General features: G+C 40.0%; 2 protein-coding genes across 3 annotated transcripts in view; one reads left to right on the top strand and one right to left on the bottom strand.

Moving 5' to 3' along the window:
* The first annotated feature begins 214 nt into the window (after nt 1-214).
* rdh12 (retinol dehydrogenase 12) lies at nt 215-10,329 on the top strand. 2 transcript variants are annotated; one of them, XM_005746532.1, is made up of 8 exons: nt 215-268; nt 2,186-2,354; nt 2,953-3,071; nt 4,540-4,695; nt 4,793-4,897; nt 5,022-5,231; nt 5,506-5,695; nt 9,303-10,329. In XM_005746532.1, exons 2-8 carry the CDS (start codon nt 2,278-2,280, stop codon nt 9,403-9,405), a joined length of 960 nt encoding a protein of 319 aa, XP_005746589.1. In that variant the 5' UTR covers nt 215-268; nt 2,186-2,277; the 3' UTR covers nt 9,406-10,329. The 2 variants fall into 2 exon arrangements, with proteins under 2 accessions (XP_005746589.1, XP_013769684.1); XM_013914230.1 differs by lacking the exon at nt 215-268 and having other exon boundaries at nt 2,118-2,354.
* Nucleotides 10,330-12,625: 2,296 nt separating this feature from the next.
* zfyve26 (zinc finger, FYVE domain containing 26) overlaps nt 12,626-21,532 on the bottom strand; it is a 21,478-nt gene continuing 12,571 nt past the window's right edge. Inside the window, exons 26-43 of the mRNA XM_005746531.1 lie at nt 21,146-21,395; nt 20,768-20,863; nt 20,492-20,679; nt 20,093-20,229; nt 19,949-19,977; nt 19,633-19,775; nt 19,169-19,389; nt 18,296-18,443; nt 17,979-18,188; nt 16,837-17,052; nt 16,140-16,337; nt 15,577-15,657; nt 15,340-15,467; nt 15,030-15,189; nt 14,679-14,738; nt 14,219-14,401; nt 14,051-14,101; nt 12,626-13,784 (exon numbers count right to left, since the gene is read on the bottom strand). Coding sequence (XP_005746588.1) covers nt 13,581-13,784; nt 14,051-14,101; nt 14,219-14,401; nt 14,679-14,738; nt 15,030-15,189; nt 15,340-15,467; nt 15,577-15,657; nt 16,140-16,337; nt 16,837-17,052; nt 17,979-18,188; nt 18,296-18,443; nt 19,169-19,389; nt 19,633-19,775; nt 19,949-19,977; nt 20,093-20,229; nt 20,492-20,679; nt 20,768-20,863; nt 21,146-21,395 — 2,703 coding nt within the window. The 3' untranslated portion in view covers nt 12,626-13,580. The remainder of the gene's footprint in view (nt 13,785-14,050; nt 14,102-14,218; nt 14,402-14,678; nt 14,739-15,029; nt 15,190-15,339; nt 15,468-15,576; nt 15,658-16,139; nt 16,338-16,836; nt 17,053-17,978; nt 18,189-18,295; nt 18,444-19,168; nt 19,390-19,632; nt 19,776-19,948; nt 19,978-20,092; nt 20,230-20,491; nt 20,680-20,767; nt 20,864-21,145; nt 21,396-21,532) is intronic.

The following is a 21,532-nucleotide window of genomic DNA, read 5'->3' as shown; positions in this document are numbered from 1 at the left end:
TATGAAATTGAAAAAATATTTTAAAAAACACAATTATGTAGGAATTTAAAACAAAATAGTGAAATGTTGTGAAAAGCGTGTTTTACAATAACCTGGATAATTATTTAATGATTATTTCATTCCGGCGCTACAGAGACGACGTTAATAGGGCTTTCTGGGAAATGTAGTTTTTAAACCGAGCTACTTGGGAAATGTTTGTGTTTATTCTGTTAATGAAACTACATGGATTCAGAGTTCCCCTTGTTGAAGATGGAGAAATTTCCTCATAGTAAGCGTCTATAACAAATTTTAAAGTACAGATCTATTTTGAATGTATAAATAGCCTGTCTAGCTAAATAAATGGGCGATTAATCATTGATTAATGTTTCAGAGAGCAGGGGGAGTATTATTTCGGGTTTATTGTTTTGTTTTGTTCTTACCTAAGCCATCAAAACATCACTGTCAAAATAATTAAAATGTATCTTATTGAAAGTTAAAATGGCACATTATGAACCTCGGGATTTATTATATATATATTCGTGTATAACAAATACAACTGTTTAACACTGCCCTCACTACTATGTCATAAAAACATCCTCATAAAGGTTTACAAGATGGTAGAGGGGAATGGTTTGGAGACAGTCCTGCGAGGTCTGCGAGGCAGGAGGAAAAAAGAATGACCACAGAACAGGTGTTCCCCACATTTGCTGAAATGGCAGCCTAGGTGCCTTTACAGTCTTATGACCCCACCAACCCTTGTGTTGATTTGCGTTTTAATCTCAGTTAGGTAAGAATAACACTACACACTTCAAGTGGTATCTCACATAACCAGTTTAGAATCACTTGTTAACCTGAAACCAAATTCTTTAGGAGGAGGCCAGGATACCTCTAGAACACACAGTTTCAAGTTCCTAGGTGTGCACATAGACACAGACTCCCAATGAAGCTCAAAAACCTCGGCGGTTGAAAAGAAAGCCCAACCGTGTGTCCATTTTCTAAGAATCCTCAGAAAATTGGACCTGAAGGGGGAACTGCTGATTGTCTTCTACTGTTGCTACATTGAAAGTGTGCTGACATACTGTATCTCTGTATGGTTCTCCAACTGCACCATGGCACACAAAAAGGCACTTCAGAGGTTCATTATATAAATAAACTTGACCTTGACCTGTGTTTTGTTGTGTTTAGTATCGAGGGGGGACAGTTTCCAAATTCCTTGTACTATTGCACTAGGACTGTGCAATGACAATGAAGAGTTATTTTATCTCTTATCCTAACTTATCTTATATTACCTTGGTGCATTCGCTTTGATCACTTTCACTTTTACTATTTAATTGTTTAAAAGACCAGCAGATCGCTGTCTCTGCAGAAAATATAGACAGTTCTTGCAACAATGTGCGAGAACTGTCCCATTTGAAGTCCATCACCACTTTCCCACAAAAAAAATACACAAAGATGGCATCTACAGTTACATAAAACCACAATTTTCCTTGATTTGACCAGAGTGGTGCATCTAAAACCAATTTGAATAGATGAGGGTCTAATCGGGCTACCGTGGCTCAGGGGATTGGCAACCGCATCTGTAACCGGAAGGTCGCTCCCCGGGCTTTCTGTCCTGGTCGTTGTGTCCTTGGGTAAGGTACTTTACCCTACCGCCTACTGGTGTTGGGCCGATGGCGCGATATGGCAGCCTCGCTTCTGTCAGTCTGCCCCAGTATCTGTGGCCTCCACCAGTGTGTTAATGTGAGAGTGAATGCTATTGTAAAGCGCTTTGGATGCCTTGAAAAGCGCTATATAAACCCAATCCATTATTATTAATTTGACCCACAGCAGCCTCGATTTTTCTTTATTTTAGCAAAATGAATTAAGTTTCTGGCTTAAAATGACATTTAGGGGATTTTTACTGCTATCAAATGGCTAAAAAAATCATTAAATTGACTTTCTGTGCGTGCTTAAGAGGGGGCAGATGAATTACATTTAACAAAAAAATTAGAAACATTTGAAACAAGTGACTCCGTCTTTGTCTTTTTGTTGTTAATAATTTATTAACTAAATTAGCTTAATTTACTTTTATGACATTTCACTTTAAAATCACTGCCCCTAGCTGCAAACTCAGTGGACCCTGTTAAGCAGTAGCCATCTTGTCACGCATCGAACTACAATCCCATGATCCTGCGCGTGGTTCAACCTTCACCCCATCCGTTTGCAGCTCGCACCCCCATTCCTGCTTTGACATCAGCTGTTCCGCCTACACTTCGGTAGCATCCTGCTGGAAGAGGCAGAGGAGCGCAGATCCATAGCATGATGTTCCTTTTATTAATTATCGCGGGCCTCGGAGTGGTGACGCTGCTGGTGATTTTATTTGCGCCACAAATAAGGTAAGCGCCCACTTCACGCGCTCAGTCATTAGAATTTAAACGCAGAGTTTAACACTGGATGTCAGGGCAGGTTATTACTTGGTTAACAAGACATTTAGGTGGTGTGGTGTAGTTATTACGATGATGATCAGTTTGATTAATGAAGCCACATGATCGTTAATTGTGAATGCTTTACGTTAACGGTGCTTTCACACGAGGCTGCTGATCAATGAAATAGAAAAATTGAGCTGTGGGAGGGTGTTTTTTTTTTCTTGCACAGATGAACCGGGTGTCTTCTGTCTGAGCTGCTCGGGCCTATCAGCAGCCGGAGCGTGGGAGGAGTTATATATGCATACAACACTCCGAGAGAGCTATTGGTTATGTGGCGGCCCTGCTCACTGGCGTGTGTTTCGCACCACTTGCACACTTCACTATGCAAGTTTTTGTGTGAATAATTAACCCGGTTTCACCACAATGCCAGCTTTAACGGGGGCATAGCATTTAGAGACTGCAGAAGGAGCTGCTAGTCATTTAAATGGAGCTGTCTGCTGCATTTGATGATGCAGAATTTGTGTGGTATAAATCAGCCTTGTTTGTGTGTGTGTGTGTGTGTGTGCAGAAAATATGCAGCAGGAAGAGTGTGCAAGTCCACAACTCGTCTTGATGGGAAGACGGTCCTCATCACTGGAGCCAACACAGGAATTGGGAAGGAGACTGCCCTGGATCTGGCAATTCGAGGTGCCTCTTTAAACCCATAACCTGCTGCTGAGAGAAATCAGCAGTCTCTTAAAGCAGTAAGACTGAAATCAGCGTCCTTGCCCCATTTAAAATATTCATAATAAAATGGAGCATGGTGTGACACAATTAGCTGTTGTGGTCTCAAGGAAAACCTCGCTTTAAATGTAGTCACATAAATACTTGACTTGTTGTTTGATTATAATATGGTCAATATACCATCAGTCTGGGTTTGGAACAGGTATAAAGTTTTATTTTGGTTTAATTAAGAAAAACAAACAAACAAACAATTCAATCCTATGAGGTCATGACCTCCAAGCGTAGCTTGAACCCTAACTTCATGTATTAGGTGCGAGTGAAAGCGATTGATGCATGTCAGTTAGAATGATTCATTTTTTCTCACCTCAGTCCAAATACTCAGGGGCGTTAACAAAATGTTAAAGAAATATGTAAAAAACACTTAAATATTCTGAAAGCACAGGATTAGCGACTGGGTTTGTCGCTGATGATGACTCACATGCCATTAAAATCTTAAGAATTTGAGATAGAAGGCAACTGGACTTCTTTAAAGTTTGTGAAGAGGCTTCTTTAGTTCTGAATTGAACAATTATTTTTTTCACTTCCAGCCAGGTCAGTTTAGATTGCTTCCCCCCCCCCATTAATAAATTAAATAATCATTTAAAAGCTGTTTTGATTATATTTAAGCATGACAAATGTGCAGAAAAAATCTGAGGAATCAGGATGGGGAAAATGCTTTTTCTATGGCACTTTATACCTTACAGCATTAAGTCACTCTTTAATGCTTTTTAGTGGATGACATAGTAACAGATTAAATCTTTCAACAGTCTCAAATATTTCCTGCGTGTGGGACTTAGTAATTACTTGGCCTTTAAAAATAAATTGCATTCTCTAAAAAGTTCTCTGAGTCATCAGTGAAAATGCTTTTCTACATCACTGACTAACAGGTCAGCTACATAATTTCCCTAAGGATTAAATCTGATTCTTCCAAACCACACATCCATCCATCCATCCATCCATCCATTCGCTTATCCTTTTTCAGGGTCGCGGGGGGCGCTGGAGCCTATCCCAGCTGTCATAGGGCGAGAGGCGGGGTACACCCTGTACAGGTCACCAGTCTGTCGCAGGGCCAACACACAGGGACAGACAACCATTCGCACTCACATTCATTCGCACATTCACACCTAGTGACAATTTGGATTATCCAATTAACCTATCCCCACAAGCTGCATGTCTTTGGACGGTGGGAGGAAGCCGGAGTACCCGGAGGGAACCCACGCAAACACGGGGAGAACATGCCTGATGTTGGAATTGAACTCAGGACCTTCTTGCTGTGCGGCAACAGTGCTAACCACCGTGCCACCGTGCTGCCTGACCAAACCACACACCAAACCTCTATTTGGCTTCATCTCTTTGTTAATAGTTTAGTTGCTGCTTCTTTGTCACCTGGTAGGAGCTCGGGTGATCATGGCGTGTCGAGATGTGGAAAAGGGTGAGGAGGCTGCGGCCAGTATACGAGCCAGTTACCCCGAAGCACGAGTGGAGGTCCGGGAGCTCGATTTGGCAGATACGTGCTCTATACGAGCCTTCGCACAGAAATTCCTAAGAGGTGAGCACAGGTTAGCGTTTTAATACTCACATCTACAGAGCCCAAGTGTGTGGTTATTAAATAGGTTTTTTTTGTGTGATGCTCTCTTCTTGTTCAGAAGTCAACCAGCTACATATCCTTATAAACAACGCTGGGGTGATGATGTGCCCCTACACGAAAACTGTCGATGGCTTTGAGATGCATATTGGAGTCAATCATTTGGGTAGGGCTTTTATGGAACCTGTTGGAATCAGTGAATCGTTGCAATTAAATCAATTCGTCTCCAATGTGGGGACGGTTATTTCCAAAATAAAATACACTGAAAGGATGATTCTTACATGTTGCAGGCCACTTCCTGTTGACATCCCTTCTAATCGGGCTTTTAAAGCGCAGCGCTCCGGCTCGGATTGTGGTGGTCTCCTCTCTGGCACACAACTTTGGCTGGATCCGCTTCCATGACCTTCACAGCCAGGGCAGCTACAACAGCGGATTAGCATACTGCCAGAGCAAACTGGCAAACGTACTGTTCACCAGAGAGCTGGCTTCCAGACTCAAAGGTACACAAATACAAAACACTGTAACCAGCAACACAAAGTGTGGGAGAAACTATGTGACATTCATATCCGAGAAAGGAATGACGAGCATTTGTGCCAAGGGTGATCACGAGGTGTTCTGAGGCTTCTTAAATGTGACAACACAGTCTTTCATAAACACGCTTTTGAAATGGAAGCATGTCGCCAAAGCCAACATGAAAATTTACAGAAGAAATGTTTTTACCTAAAATTTAAGCTGATAAAATTGTGACAAAAAGTTGGTGCATTTCTTTCACAGGAACTAATGTCACAGTGAACTCTGTTCATCCGGGGACGGTAAACTCTGACCTGACCAGACATTCAACTCTGATGACGATATTGTTCACCGTCTTCTCCGTGTTCCTGAAAACTCCACGGGAAGGAGCACAGACTAGCATCTACTGTGCCATTGCAGAGGAACTGCACTCTATCTCTGGGAAACACTTCAGGTAGGACCAAAGAAAGACAAAGGAAGTGAAAAATCTGTAGAAGCACCAACCTATAATTTGTTCGTGCTACCAAACTTTCCATCCTGACCACAGAGCATTTGACACCTTAATCTACACGAGTGACTCCAACATGGTTTTGCCATTAAAGACTTTGTCATTGTTATTAATTTATCAGCCTGGTTTTACACTTAAAGGAAATTTATTTTTCACTGCTGGGACCTTTTAGATGAATATTATATCACAACTTTTGTCAAAGGACCTTAGAAAATCCTAAAACGTAGGCAGGAAGCTGGAAAAGGCTACAGTAGCATTTCTGGGTAACTAGTTTGTCCACACCATAATGACACACACTGTGTGTAAGAGTGAGATGTTTTTTTATATTGTCATTTGTGCTTAGAAACATATAATCATTTGTATGCTGATAAAAATCATATCCTTATTGGGTCTGATAAGATTCTGTGTGCACTTGTGTACCATGAGATGATAGGAAGCAGTCTCGACATCATAAAAACCAGACTGTCCTTTTGTTTTCTTAAAAGTGCAAGAGCCACACCTTTAAATGTGCATTTGAGATATGGCCTATTGCAAGTCCCTGTTTTTATAGTTTAGCAAGACGCTTACATCTGCTTTTCTGCACTCAGTTTAAGTTCATTGAAAGGCCGTATGTCTATGTATAGTATGGCTGGAAACACACACGCATGCACCTACACACACCCACACACACAGAATACAGACACTGATGTTGTTCAGATATGCCTGCTTAAGAACGCCACGTGTATTTGTAATTGCATATCCATGAATGATTGCTTGCTGACAATAAAAAGGGCTGTAGCGAAGGAATCAGTTGGAGTTGCTTGGACAGGCGAGTCGCAGCACTGCTCTCCAACGCTCCCCTTGCAAGTAAAATGTACACTGGTGTCTGTGTGCTTTCAGTAACAGGTTCTGTTTACCAGCAGGGTTGACTTAAACCCAACACTGTGTACAAGTGGAGGATATTTAGAACCTTTGCTACTTATCCTTAGTGTGGTGGTCTGCATACATCAAGATGACAGTGTGTAATACCAGGTTGGAGCCCCTTTTGCCTTCATAGCTGCCTTTATTTTTCATGGCATAGATTCAATAAGGTGCTGGAAACATTTGGTCCATATTCACGTGAGAGTGCAGTGAACATACCGTCAGTCATAAAGGGATGGACATGGTCCGCAGTACTCAGGTAGGCTTTGATATTTAAACTCTCAGCTGGTACTAAGAAGTCCAAAATCTGCCAAGAAAACATTCCCCACGCCACATTATTGGTTGGTATAAGGCAGAATGGAACCATAGTCTTATGTTGTTTATACCAGATATTGTCTCTACCTTTTGAATCTCACGTCAGAAATCAAGATTAGATTGGAACAATCTTCTATTGTCCAATTTTGGTCAGCCTGTGTAAACTGTAGTCTCAGTTTCCTGTTCTTAGCCGATAGCCGTGGTATCAGGTATGGTATTCTGCTGCTGTAGGTTCAGCATGTTCTGTGCTCAGAGGTGCTCTTCTGCATACCTTGGGTGTAATAAGTGTGATTTGAGTTACTGTTGTCTTCCTATCAGCTCAGAGCAATTTGGCAGTTCTCCTCTGAGCTTAGTTTGTAACACTTTCACTCGGTGAACTGCTTCTCACTGGATATTCTTTAGTTTTTGGACCATTTTCTTTAAATTACAGAGATAGAAAATCCCAGTAGACACCAGTGGTTTCTGAAATACCTTTCTTCCTCATTCTGATGTTCAGTTTAAATTTTATTGCATGTCTGCATCCTTAAATGCATTGAGTTGCTGTTAAGTGATTGGACAGCTGTACCTAACAAATTAGCTGATACTCAAGTTTGCATAAGTCCGTCTGTTTAGTTCAATGTCTTGTCTGGTTCCATGTGTCTGAGTTTCCTGTTTTATTGTGAAGGTCTGTGTCGTATGTGAGTGTGATCAATTTACGTTTCCCCTGTCCCGTCAGCCCAGATTCCTCCCAGCTGTGTTGCCCTCCTGTCTTTCATCCCCTGATTACTGGTGTGTGTATTTAAGCCCTGTGTGTTCTCCTGCCTGTTGCCGGTTCGTCTGTATTACTCAGTGTCAGTCTGTGTATCCACCGTGTCTTCTCCCTGCTGTTCATCGTCATCCTCCTCTGCTCATTTTCATTCAGGTTTGTGCTCTGTAGTTTAGTTGTTTCCCAGTTTAGTTTAGTTCGAGCCCCGTTTGCTGTTTGTCCACATTCTTTTTGTGTTCAATAAATCACCTTCACTTCTCCACGACTGCCTGCGATTGGATCCTCATTTATTCCACACGGCTCGCCTCGGCAGCCGTGACAGTACGTCTTGCAACAATTTTTACAAAACTGTAACAAATTTTACAGGGTAGTCTATGATGGGAAGTTTAGAAGACGTTGTCTGATACACAAAACAAGCATGCAGATAAAAGAACAATACATGGACGCTAAAAAGGGAAGAAATGGTCAAGTCAAACCATGTACCTTAAACCAACAAGGGTGCTGTGGAATGAAATGAAGAAGAAAAACCGTGAACTGAAACAATTTTGCCAATGTAATATTCACAGTTTCACTTTTAGCAGCCACACAAAACATCTGATGGAAGAACATTCCAGAATTACTTGATTCGTCTGTTAGTTTTGCCAGCCTGCTTTGCAAGTTCACTGAACACGTGAGAAGTACAAATGCTTGTCTGCTATTAGTTTTGTCAGTTTGTTTTCGGCTATAATTGTAACATTGATGAGCAGCTGAATTTTTTTAATGTAAACTAATGCCAAAACTCTAGTGAACCTAAAGGTTTTCTTTTTTCCCTTTGCAGCTTGACTTTTTTTTTTTAAACTTTTTGAATTTTGATCAAAAATAAGGACACATGTACCGATTGGATTTAATATTTGTTTTGTAGTAGAGACTTTGCAATCTTAACCACTAATGTCCACTACCTGAAGAAAAAAATAATAATTCAGAAGTCACACAGAATTTCAGCACATGGAGAAAGTAACCTGTCGAATCAAATCCAGAAAAAGTAGGAGAAGCACAGTTTCAGCTCTAGTGGGTGTAGTTGTGTGTTTTTTTATTTCCATCTTTCCATTCCTCCTTTCTCTTGCACTTACCCGTTTCAGGGTTGGGGGCCTATTCCGGCTGTCATAAGGCAAGAGTCGGGGTATACCCCTGCCAGGCTGTTGCAGGGCTAACACAGGAAGCCAGACAACCACTCACATTCATACCTACAGGCAATTTAGTGTCACCAATTAGCCTAACTGAACCCTGAAGGCCCCAGTCTGGTGGATTTGAACCCACTACCTTCTTGCTGTAAGGCACCATTGCGTTGGTTGTGCTTCTTTGCTTTTATTTTTACAACTTTGCACATAAAGATGTTCGGTGTCTTTGTAGGCAGACCGAGCACTGGATCCAATGTTTGGATCTTAGTAACTGATACTTCTTATGACTTAAAAAAAAAAAGCTTCTTGGGGAAAAAAAAAGATAATGCTTATACGATTACACAAGCTAAAAGAGATCCTTGTATCTAGGGTGATGACTCACAGCATCATACAGTACGTTCTTATGTAATAACCACTCCTCCTCCTTTCATTTCAGTGACTGCACCCCTGCCTTTGTGGCCCCACAGGGAAGAAGTGCGGAGACCGCGAGGAGACTGTGGGATGTCAGCTGCGAGCTTCTTGGAATCGAGTGGGACTAATTAGGCTTTCGACCGCCATCTATCTCAGCTCTCGAAGGAGTCCTTAACATTAAAAATTTTCATTGATTTAATTAATTCCATTATTGTTTTGATGTTCTGTACTTTCCTACCTAATAAGCAGTCAGGTAATTTAAGTAAGAGGTACTACAATGTGAAGTTGCTTTTTTGTGTAATAATATATTAATTACATTATAATAACTTGAGTATTTTGGTGCTCTGCAACAGCTTCTCAAACCAAAACCACTCAACCATATTATCATGTAAACACAAATACCTTTTCGACTTTATATTTTTTGTGAGACAATGTGAATAGTGTAGGCAAAAAAGCAACTTGATGTGTTGTAATGCTGTAGGATACAGTAAGGAGTCAACACAGGGTAAAAGACCAGCATCTTTATCAAGTATTATGTTTTTTCCAAATGATTTTTGCTGAATTCGCAGTTAAATTGCTTGACTTTAGTGCCAGCATTTCTTAACAACTGCAGGGGTTCTTACAGCGTTTCCAGGTTGATTCAAATTTATTAAAGTATTAAACATGTGCGACAGTCTGAGCCAAAATCACTGCTTAAATAGCATAAATGTATTTTGTCATAACTCTAATAGTCGATGTACAAGATACGATTTTTTTTCTATTATAGACAACGAATAGTTGAGATTACATTCATATTTCCAAAGATTGTTTTTGTTTTGTTTGTTTTTTTACCCCCCTACTCAGTGCGATCTGCACATTCCTGTAAGAACTAGTTTGAAATTTATAAGGATCTCTTTAATCATGTTTCCTTTGCAGCATTCACATGCAGGTTTGCCAGGAGTTTACATTCTGTGTTTTATACAAGTCAAAACATGCCTTTTACTACATTTACATTCATGTTACCAGTTGAATGTTTACATTTTATGTAAATAAAACTGAAATATTACTAAAAAGTTTGTCATCTTCTTTAGGCTGCTCCCTTTAGGGGTCACCTGCCTCCATCTCACCCTATCCCTAGCACTCATCTGTCGCACCAAGCTTCTCTTCCTTCCATCCAGAAACCATCTCTGTGGTTTTCTTCCAAACTGGGAGGCCTGAGTTCAACATTTGTTGTCCAATCTCCGCAGCCTTGCCTCTCCAACTTTGTCTTTCATTTTTAATCCTGCGTCTCCTGGTCACTCGCAATGAAAATCTTCAACTTTGCCACTTCCTTGAACTCTTTTAGATCCAAAATTGAGAGAATGAAATGCACGAGTACCTAAGATTAGGTGGACAAAGATGATTTACACAACACATGCGAGTCAGGTTTCATCACACTGTTACTGTTAATAAATAAACTAAAAGGGAAAATATTACAGGACTTAAAAAAAAAAGCTGCCACATTTTTGTTAACAAGGTAACTATCCGGGGGCCTCAAAGGTCAGAAATTTTGCTAAACTCCATTCCCCATGTCAGTACATTCAAATCATCAAAATCTTAAAGCTATTTTAAAATAACGGCAAACGCAACACATCCAGTTTTGAAACAGAAATGCTCGTTCTGTTTTTAAAATAGGCATGCTCGTTTTTAATTTGATGTCAGAATAACATAAATAAAATTAAAAAATTAAAGAAAGTGGAAAAGTTGTGTAACGCTCAAACAAAAACACCATTTAAAAACCATCCCATAAGTGATTTGTTGCCTCATGTCATAACACGACTGTGTTTAGAGGATCTAAGAGCTTCAGACTTTTACCACAGTTTAACAAATTTAGAATAAAGTTTCTCAGTATTAAACTATGAATAAATAAACAGCAATTTTATCATATATTAGGCATAATATCACTAGAATTTAAACGAATTGTGACTTATCTCACAATTTTATTTAAGAAGTATGTTGTACAAACATGGGTAGGTTGCACATCTGTGGAGGCACTGTTAATGTTGCTATATGCACACACTCCACAGTTGGAGCAACAGTTGCTGGATGTTGTTTTAACGCAAAGTATTGCAAGATAATGCCAAATTACAAGTATAACGCTCTGGAGTGAGAGGGTCAGCGTGGGTGGCAAACTGGCATGCCTGCAGCCAAACCCTGTCAATAAACAAATACAAAGGAAGCACCAAACTATGGGACACTAAAAAAGCTACAGCATATGATCTCCTCCATTTTCTTACACAAGGCGCTAGTTTTTTGTATTTTGAGACAGAGTTGCTTTGTTTTTTTCTATATTTACATATCCTAATAATGGAAAACTTTTACATTTAAATTACTGAATGTTGTTCTAAATCATCTATTAAATATATTTGTTAAATGTTTGTTTTTACATGATTTTTAACAAATTTTGATGTTTGCCTCAGGAAACAGTGCATAATTCCAGGAAGGCTAAAACTAACAGTGGCTTTCATTATTTATTTATCTCACAATCTTCTTCTTTAATAATAGATTGAGTTATTCACTGAACAATCAAACTCTAAAATGATGAAAATAGAAAAAGGCACAGCAGTACAGTGTTACATATTTTATTTTATTTAATAAGGGATGGCAAAACAACTTACATTTTTGAACCATTAGTCCCTGCATCATTAAAGCAGTTACCATATTACATACCTTCAAATTTTTCAAAATATTTGATATTATTATTTATAAAGTGCGGCAGTGATGAGACAACAGTCAGAATTAGGGAGAATGAGAGTGGCTCTCAAGTCTAAATTGGCTTGACACACTCACAATAACAGGAAACTGGTTTTAGTCTTCTGACTAGTGCAGCAGAGCGAAGCAAGGCAAACAGACACCACAGTGTCAGATCTAAATGAAGATACACTTCACCACATCACCATGTAATCAGAACAGTTTCAAAGAACACATGAAAGGCAGCTTGAGCAATTTGGGTGATTGTCACATTATCCAACAAATTGCGTTTGTGGTGCTATAAGAACATCACAGTTGCTCTTTTTCTTTCTCCAGGTTGCAGATTTGTGAAATCAAAAGGGAAAAATGCATATCAAAAGAAATCTGGCAACAGTACAATCCCTTTTTCAAACATTGTTCAACTCATCTGTATATGTCAGTCTTTAGGAATTTAAATTGTTGAGACATCTGTCGTTCACGTCTACCGTGAGAACGAAGCAAAAAGCATATTTTACAATCTGCCGCCCTCGGGATAATTATTACCAAAACACACATTAACAAACAAGAGGCCTGAATTCTTGGAAACAAAGCAAACAAAATGCCCTCCAATATTTCAAAGTAATGTTATTATTATTATTATTTTTTTTTTTTAATCAAAAAGAAACTTACACTAAAAGCTGGCCACAAAATGTGCTTCACATGTACAACACGTAAACATTTTCATTATGGTTACAAAAACAAGACAGTTTTGAAACATGTAACTTCTTGGCAGACGACATCTCATTATAAGTAAAAAGCTCACCTACACACAGATACCTACAGGTAATAAATTTGTCAGTGGCCTTCTAGTCAATATATTTTCCCTTTAGGCTGAGGTAGGAAACAAATATTAAACATATACAGATTTACTATGAATACGTTTATATATTTCAAGGGTGTAACTGTACCTATTAGCAACAGTTAGCAGTTCTGTTGTGTAATACCGGTTGCGCTCAAATGCAGTAACTTTTTCCCTCACAAATACTGTGCAGATGAACAAAAAAAGCCAGCAAAAATATTTCCAGAATGGAAATAAAGCACAGTGGTGATCCGTTTGTTTTGCAGTGGCATAAAGATCACTCAACCAAAGAGTGAAGCTGATATCAGGGTTTTAAAAGAACCCAGTTCTTACACATTTTTCAGATCTGTTCCAGGTTTAACTTGCATTTCCTCCACATTGAGACTCCACTGTGCCATGCCAACTCAATAGCAACACACATTAGAGTGATAGTAAGGGTCTAGTACAATATTAATTAATTGATAATATAAATAATGTCCAACTAAATATGTAGTTTTAGTGTGAAGTACTGGTACATTTACACAAAATGCAATGCATCATCTAAAAGTGTATGCTGAAGTGTTAGCAGGGCAAATCTGGAGCCAAAAATCTAATAAGAGGATGCTTTAGTAAAATGGCAAATGTGATAAGCTCTGTATATCAGTTACATAAGTTAATCTTTCACCTTCCCAAAAAAAGTTGAATGCTCTCATTTGTCCTTAATGGGGGCTTATCTGTGCGCTCTCTGTACAATCCCTTGTTATGTCCACTGTGCCTTTACCTGGTGCGCCCCTGACGCGGTTGAGATGACTTGTTGTGTTCAGCCAGCCACTGGCGGCAGATATTCTGCATTACTGAGTCCTGTGCTTCTTCAGCGGCCTGAAGGACATCCTGGACCAACGGGCCTGCCCGGCTTGTCTCCAGCTTCACTGCCAGCAGGTACGCCGGCCTTAGCTTACTGCACATCAGGAAGGCTTTGATCTGCAGAAAGACCAGCGATGAAATTAAAAGGGAGCTTCCCCAAAAATTATACTCACTTAGGTCCAAAGATGCTAATAAAGGTAAAAAAGCCACATAACGACAGGCTTCAGAGGAAAAAATAAAGCAATATTGATTGTAAGGAAATACAGAGGAATACAGTGAGGGTAGTTTTTGTTTTTTTTTTGTTTTTTTAAAGCAGCCTCTGGCAAGAAAAGTAATCCCAGTGGAAGGCAAAGAAGGGTAAAACAAGGCAATTATTACTCTACCTTGCTTTCTGTGCTTTTTATCTCCAGAATGAGACTTTCCAGCTCCTTGGCCTAAACCATATCAAAAAGAATAGTCCTTAGGATGAGCGTACAACACTGTGCCTGAAGTATAGTTAGTATAATGAATATCCCTATCACATGCATCCCCATAGCAATTCTGTCACTCACATCAGCTGGTCCTTTTTCTGCACAGGAGATGTAGTTGAGGATGAGGGCGTCACAGTCGTTTTTAGTGGCAGTGCCTGATTCACCCACACATTTGAGCAGCTGCCGCACGGACGCGTACTGCTTGCGTCGGATGAGCCACTGTCCAGCTCGCACATAGACAGCCTGAGCCTCCAACTGGAAGTCCTGAAGGAGAGGGAGACAACATCTATATTTTTATCTTTTAACTGAGAAAAAGATCACATCAGTAACTTAATTCTTCATTTTGCTCAGTTTTTGCTCCTGCTGGCTGTCTACACCAAGATAATTAAATTAATTATTGTGCTATCTCAGCTCGACTGGTGCTTACTTCCAATACTTATGTTGGCAAAATATTTCAAAGACTTCTGCACACAAAAAAACTGCTGTGTTTGCAGTCTTGAATTTTGGCCAAAAGCAGTTCTGATCTCAGACATGAACAAACCTGTATGACTCTGTAAGCAATGCCGAACCCTTCTTCTATGTTTTTTCCTCCAAGCATCACCTGCAAAAACACATAAAACACTGTCCTGATTTTATGTAACAACAATGTACAAATACATAACATACAAAACCAGTTCTAACAAAATATTTTGCATTATTTTTAGCTACATACATATTCATACACACACATTAAGCGCCCTGTGGCAACTGTTGTACACATTTTTTTAAATTAAATATATAGTGCTTAATGAGTAACTTAAATATGCTAAATCGTGTTTTTTAGATTATCGATATCAGAAGATTATCACTTTATAAAATTCCAAAAAAAACAACAAAAAAACCGCAGCCTAACCTTGCAGGCAACTTCTACTTTCATAGGGCTTCCTCCAAAAAGCGTAGGCAATGAACTGGGTGAAGAGGGATTGGTCTGCGGGGCCTTGGAGGATGCCGCATTCTCACAGCGATGGAGAAAACGGGTTACCTCCAGCTGGAGCTCAATCGTATTCATGTGCCTAAAAGAAAAGAAAAAAAAGAGACGAAGATCAAAAGCTTGAAGTAAACATAGTAATAATGAGGCATTTTAAATAAAGTTTTTTTTCCAAACCATTGGTAGTCAAAAGTAGATTTCTATTTCATTAATTGTCATAAAGCTCTTAAATAACCTGGACACATCACTGGATGACATCATCTTCCTGAAAGAATTGGGGTGTGACCGTCTCCTCCCAGAACCCCGACCTTGCTGCTCCTGCAAGTACGTCCTCAGGTGCTCTTTGGCTCTGACCAACCAACGCTGTGCAAAATAAAGTTCAAGTTCATCTTTCCCGTGTAAGAAGAGGAAATCAATTAAAAAAAAAAAAATTTTCTTATTGCATAACTGTAGAGGAAAAAATAACAGATACCTGTTTTTCTCCCAGCTGTAGGTATGAACTGGCTCGATGTGTGAAGAATCTAATACAGGTCATGGCTGCACGCACGTGATCCTGTGCAGACAAACACAATTTTGAATCTTCCCCACCAAGAATCATGAGGACCTCAATTTGCAATCCTAAAGAATAAAATGCGTTTCGGCTTGTGGCCTTCATCAAGGTCATGACCATGATGAAGGTCACAAGCAGAAATAAAACTGTTCCTTTATTGACTGACCAACGCGTTTCGGCTTGTGACCTTCATCAGGGTCCTGATTAAGCCGAAAGAGAGATGGGCACGTAAACTGTTACTGGAATTGCAGGTCCATCAGTAAAAAACAGGAAACTTGACAATTATATAGTACTCAGCCTAATTACTAACCTGCTAGGATGACATTTTGAAACATTCACATTGGAATATAAAGGTTCCCCCCCCCCGCTTGGAATAATAAGTCAGTTAAGTCTCAGACCATCCACCTATCATTTCAGTCTAATTATTATTTTAGTAGTTTGTAAAAAATCCTAAAAATGAGCATGAAGAAAAAAAGTCCTCAAACCGTCATGAACTGCTGAAACTGGTAGAGAGAGTGATAGTATCCCCGTCGCTGAAGAAACTGGCAGGAAGCAATGAGGTACCGGCTGCATGTCTCCAGGCTGGGGTCCTGCTTTTCCAGTATTCCCTGGAGCTTGCTCAGATGGCCCCGTTCCAGACTGGGCTGCAACACACCCTCTAGAAATACTTCCTCTGGACACTCCTGATCCACAATACAGCAAAAAAAAAGAAAAGAAAAAGACAAGCTTGGATAAAACTGATGCAATGACACATTCAGCAATAATTTCAGGCAAGTGAAGTCATGTACTACATGTGATGGTGCTTACTCAAGAAACAGTCTTATGATACTAAGTACTATTACTCAATGTACTTTGTTGACTGTAGACCAAATTGAAAACGAACCATTGCTAATAAATCAGTGTCACATAGACCTCATTGCCCACACATTATAGGTAACCTAACATCCTGCAGGATCTGAGATCTTGGCAACAGATGGGTATTAAAGAATACCCGAAGGAGAGTTAGATAATCTCCTGACCACACAAAAGCTGCATCACAAAAGAGGACTGAGATTTCTGTTTTTGGCTTGTACCTTGTGCTGTTCACTCCTTTGACTTCTCCAGTTAAATGAAAGTAACAATAGTTTAATATTGATCCAAACATGCAAAGGATATGGACACCTTTAATAATTTAGGCCTCACCCTTTTAAGAAGGTATGCCAGAGCCTCTGTTACATAATCATGACGCATATAGAAGCTGATCAGTCCCAGGTGAGTGCCGTATGTATTCAGGTAGTAGAGACATTCCTGGTGGAGAACACTGTTCTGCATCAGCCCCTCCGGTCGCTCCACAGGACTGACGTCACACAGAGAGTCCTCTAGCTCCCGCAGGGATGCCAACACGTCTTCACCATAAGACTGATATATAGAAGAATACAAACAACAACACAAAGGTTTATGCATTTATTGTGTATAAAAGCAGGTTTAAAAAACCCCCAAAAAACTTCTGTGTATTTGTAGTTTGTCCTGATTTAACAAAGATTTTTGTTGTGTTTTTGACTGAAAAGGAAAGGAAAGGTGTTCCTGAACTGAGAAAACAGTTTCTTAGGATTACTCAACATTAACATAGGTCTGTCCTTACTTTCTTTTAGTCTGGATTCTAGATGCACTAGAATCTGACACGTGTAGTGCTTCACATGCCAGAACTTACTAGGTTCATCTAGCATGCAAGAAATGTGCTAGATGCCTAAGGTGTTAGGTAGCACAGCTAGTCTAGTCTTTCTGTCTGAGGATAAACTCTGCCTGACACTGCTGTATGCTCTTAAAAATACATGTTGGTAAAATAATAGTTTATTGCATTATTTTAAAAAGTGAAAAAATGGCTATATATGTTTATGGCTATATTTTTTTAATGTTTTCAATTATTCTATTGCTACGTCAGACAGGCATTTGGTGTATCCTAATACATTTGTGCATGTGATAGTGATCTTTTCAAATTCATTTAACAGGCAGGCACACATAGTAGTGTTTATCTTTGTGTGCAATACTGATTGCAAGAATGTAGCTGCTACTGTATACTTTCTTAACCATGACAGCTTCACAAAATGCCAGCACAAATTTTTTCTTGAACTTCAGCATTTGCATTCGTGCACAGTTTGACCTTTTAGATGCATGCAAAGCAATGCACTTATGTTAAAAATGTTAATATGGTTTATATATCAAACTTTGAGAAGAAAGTGTTGTGTGATGACCTACTCTATTTGCAGACGGGAAGCATGTTACACATCTGCCCATTTCTTCCGTTTTTAATATGTTGTGGGCTGGAAATGAAAGTAGCTACCTACCATAGCCAGAGAGGGCCGCACCATGGTTTCCAGGTGCTGGACAATCTCCTGTAATAATAAGGGACCCGAGTTGAGCTGGTTGCGGTCCACTGGAGGCTTCAGGCAGCGAGCAAATTTCTCCCGTGCCCCTGAAAGATTTCCTGCCTTCAGAGATGCCATTCCCCATGCCTGCCACACACCACCAGGGTCAAGGCCACTCTTGGTTGACACCTAGCAACCAAACAAGAAGAGATGACAAATGCTTTGTGATTTAATTCTCTGCAATTTCTCTGTAATGTCTTTGAAATTAAACTTTAATTTGAAGAACAGCCTCTAACCTCCACAGCTAGCTGGTAGTGTTCTGCTTCTAGGAGCTGATTGCGGAGCCGTGTGACAGCGGAGGTCTCCAAAATGTCATCCAGAGAGGGAACATATTTGTAATTGGCTGTCACCAGAATTTTAAGCACAGCCACTTTACTGATGTAACTGTTGAAAAAGAGAATAAGAAGCACAGTCAGACACCTGCTTTCATAATATCTTGTATTAGTCTGGTGAAATAAAGGGCTATCCACTGAGTGCTGGTAACCGTAAACTACTTCAGCATACTTCCTGTGACCTCATCTGTCCTCATTTAATGACAGCGAATCATCTTAAATCCAAACAAATGTGCCTGTATTACTCAATATTTTCAGAGCAAACAAGTCATTGGCCAGGTGTCTTTTATGATGCAAACAATAGCGCTATGGCAACTTATCTCACTGTTTTGAAATGGGTGATTAAAAGTATAAAAAGTATAAAAAAAAAGGAAAAATGCACAGAGCACATGGACACATGTATACATATATAAATCACTTACTATGCTGTTATGTATCTGTGTGTTAATATGCCGTTCTGCATTAGCTGGTTGGTTTGTTAGCTGTATCAGCTCCATAGGTTTTATCATTTTCTCTGCATGTCTCTGGTTGAGCTGTGGTTATTCTGCCCACACACTCTCTAACCACTAGTCATGAGTTCTTTGTTTTCTGACTTTGCTGCATCTACTTTCGGTTTCTTATTAATGTGAAAGCTAACCTACATACATACATATACTCATCTACATTTTGCACAATATCTCACGCTCTTTCTCATCACCCTAATGATTGCACAGTGTACATAATAACATGCAATTCTCAACTGCTGGTTAATCTAACTTACACAGGGTTTCATCTTACCTGTCACATAAGGCGAGGTCATGGCTGCGGCCTACTTTAACAAACATCAACTTGGCACTGAACAACAGCCGCCGCATGATGTCAGTGAGCAGGCAGGCATCCACCTCTGGATTGGTCAGTTTACGAGACAAGGAGCGGCAGTGGCTGATGAGCTGATGACCACAGGCGGTTTGGTCACTATGTAGAGATAAAATGGCCACGCAGAGGTATGCACTGGGAGCCTACGTGTTTTAGGGAAAGAGCATTATTACTTTTAAAATACTGACTTGGTTAATTCCACTAACTGAAAGCTATTAAAGTAGGCAGAGACAGAAATCACACAAAATTGTCAGCTAAATTTAGGCACTAGCTCAATATAAAGCTTTTGCTCTTTAAAAACAAAGTTACCCTCAATAAGCTGCTAATGACTAACATGTAAAGGTAACCTGCGCACTGGGATGGATGGTGACTACACAAATCCAAACCTGTTCATAGTAGAACTCGTTCCGCAGATGCTGGTCCTGTGCAGGGTTTGTGCTGAGGAGAAACTGTCGATGGACCACTTCAGGCAGATGCAGCATCCCATCGAGGGGAAACTGCTCCGTGACCACAGGGCTACCATCCAATGCTAAAAAAGAAGAGAATACGTCATCATTATAGTCTACATTAATTGCGTATTTAAGAATGGCTGCATGTAAGTGGCTCTCCACCGTTTTAGCAAATTCAACATGTTGTAAAACTCTAATATTGCAAAAACCCAAAAGAAAGCACCAAAACACAACATAAAATTATTTAATTTACCTTCAGCAGGTTCCCACTCATCATCAGTACTGCAAATAGAGACAAATTAATTTTTTAGTTATATTCAAACCCTTCTTTTCCCTTATTACTCGGTTTCCGTAATTCATATGCATTTGGAACTAGTAGCTCTGATAAATGTCTTACTCTGGGTGAAAGTAGGTGTAACACTGATCACAGACTCTGACTTCCTCTCCTGGACAACCGTCAACAGGCATCTTCTTTTCCGAACACGCATTACAAACAAGACGGCCACATCTCCGACAATGATGACGTCTGTTGAACTAAAACCAGAAAAGCAAAGGAAAAATCCCAGCTGAGCATACATGAAAACTGTATTTCTGTAATCTGTCGAGGAGATCCAACATTAACATTCATGTTTTCTCCATAAAAATGTCATACAGAGGCCAATTATTCTTCACATCAAAGAAATGGAGAGTGAAATGGAAAAGGCAGGATGACCAAAAAAAAAAAAAAAGAATAAATAAAATAATACACTTGAACTTGAGCAGGTAACTCTCTTTCATTGGTAACTACATCACTCACCATGGTGAATCTCTCGCGCTTGCAAACCATGCACACATGCTGCTGGGTGTCTGGGACCCAATCTTTGCGGGCTGGGGGTTGATCTGGAGGCCTGAACTTTGCAGGTGAGTGACGTTTTTTCCCTGCTGAACCACGATCCTTCTCTCTGTCTGTGCTGCTTCCCGAGGCTGAGTGTGTAGGGGTACTGCCTGTAATTAAAAGAAACACTCACAATGATTAAAAAACAAAAAACTACACTACAGCAATATCATCATTAAACATATCCAAATATCTCACATCTGGAGGGTGCTGGCGATTCAACTCGACTGGAAGAGAGCGAGCTGTCTTGAGCAGGACACTGTATTAGCGCTTCCTGAAGACTGATTACAGAATCTGGAACATAAAGTGTTATGTTTAGACACAACCTGTTGGTAAGGTGGATGGTTCTTTACCCATCTAACAAGTGAAATATTTATTACAGGAGTACATAACCAAGACAAGAATACATAAACTAGAACTGTATTTCTCCATCAATTCCACAGAGTCTCACAACAATTCAGTTTAGTTTTCAGCAGTTTATTAAACCTTTGCATTACAAACATTTAACTCAAGTGGCTGCCCATCTCTGATATGTTTGTCTACTTAGCAACCGTATGCTGTAAGATTAGCACTGACCAGATCGAGCCCTCTCTCTGGGGGCGCAGGAGAAGTCGAGAGCCTTGCCGGCGTAGTCTGCTAGAAGCGTATCAATGTCCTCAGTACTGAAGCCAGCCTCCTGGCCAACCAACAAGCTCCGCAGGGTCCGCACCGCCACATCAGCCCAGTCTACCTTCAGATTCATCAACAGCTGCTCGAGCATGAGCAGTGGATCTGACAGCAAGGAGAAGTAGTCCTGCCTGGCAGCTGGAGGCAGAGTCAGCAACACCTGGAGGAGGATGCACATTTAATGAACCCAAAGATAGGAAGCAGCTCAATTGGAGAACAATGCAGAACAACTTAAAAAGTGTAAAACTAAAATTTGGGGCCAGATTCATTCAAACCTGGCAATAGTAACATTACTGT

The sequence above is a fragment of the Pundamilia nyererei genome, unplaced genomic scaffold, assembly GCF_000239375.1.
Source record: "Pundamilia nyererei isolate P.nyererei 1_Seehausen unplaced genomic scaffold, PunNye1.0 scaffold00179, whole genome shotgun sequence".
Lineage (NCBI taxonomy): Eukaryota > Metazoa > Chordata > Actinopteri > Cichliformes > Cichlidae > Pundamilia > Pundamilia nyererei.
The sequence above is the reverse complement of the archived record's forward strand: the minus strand, read 5'-3'. Positions and strand labels throughout refer to the sequence as shown.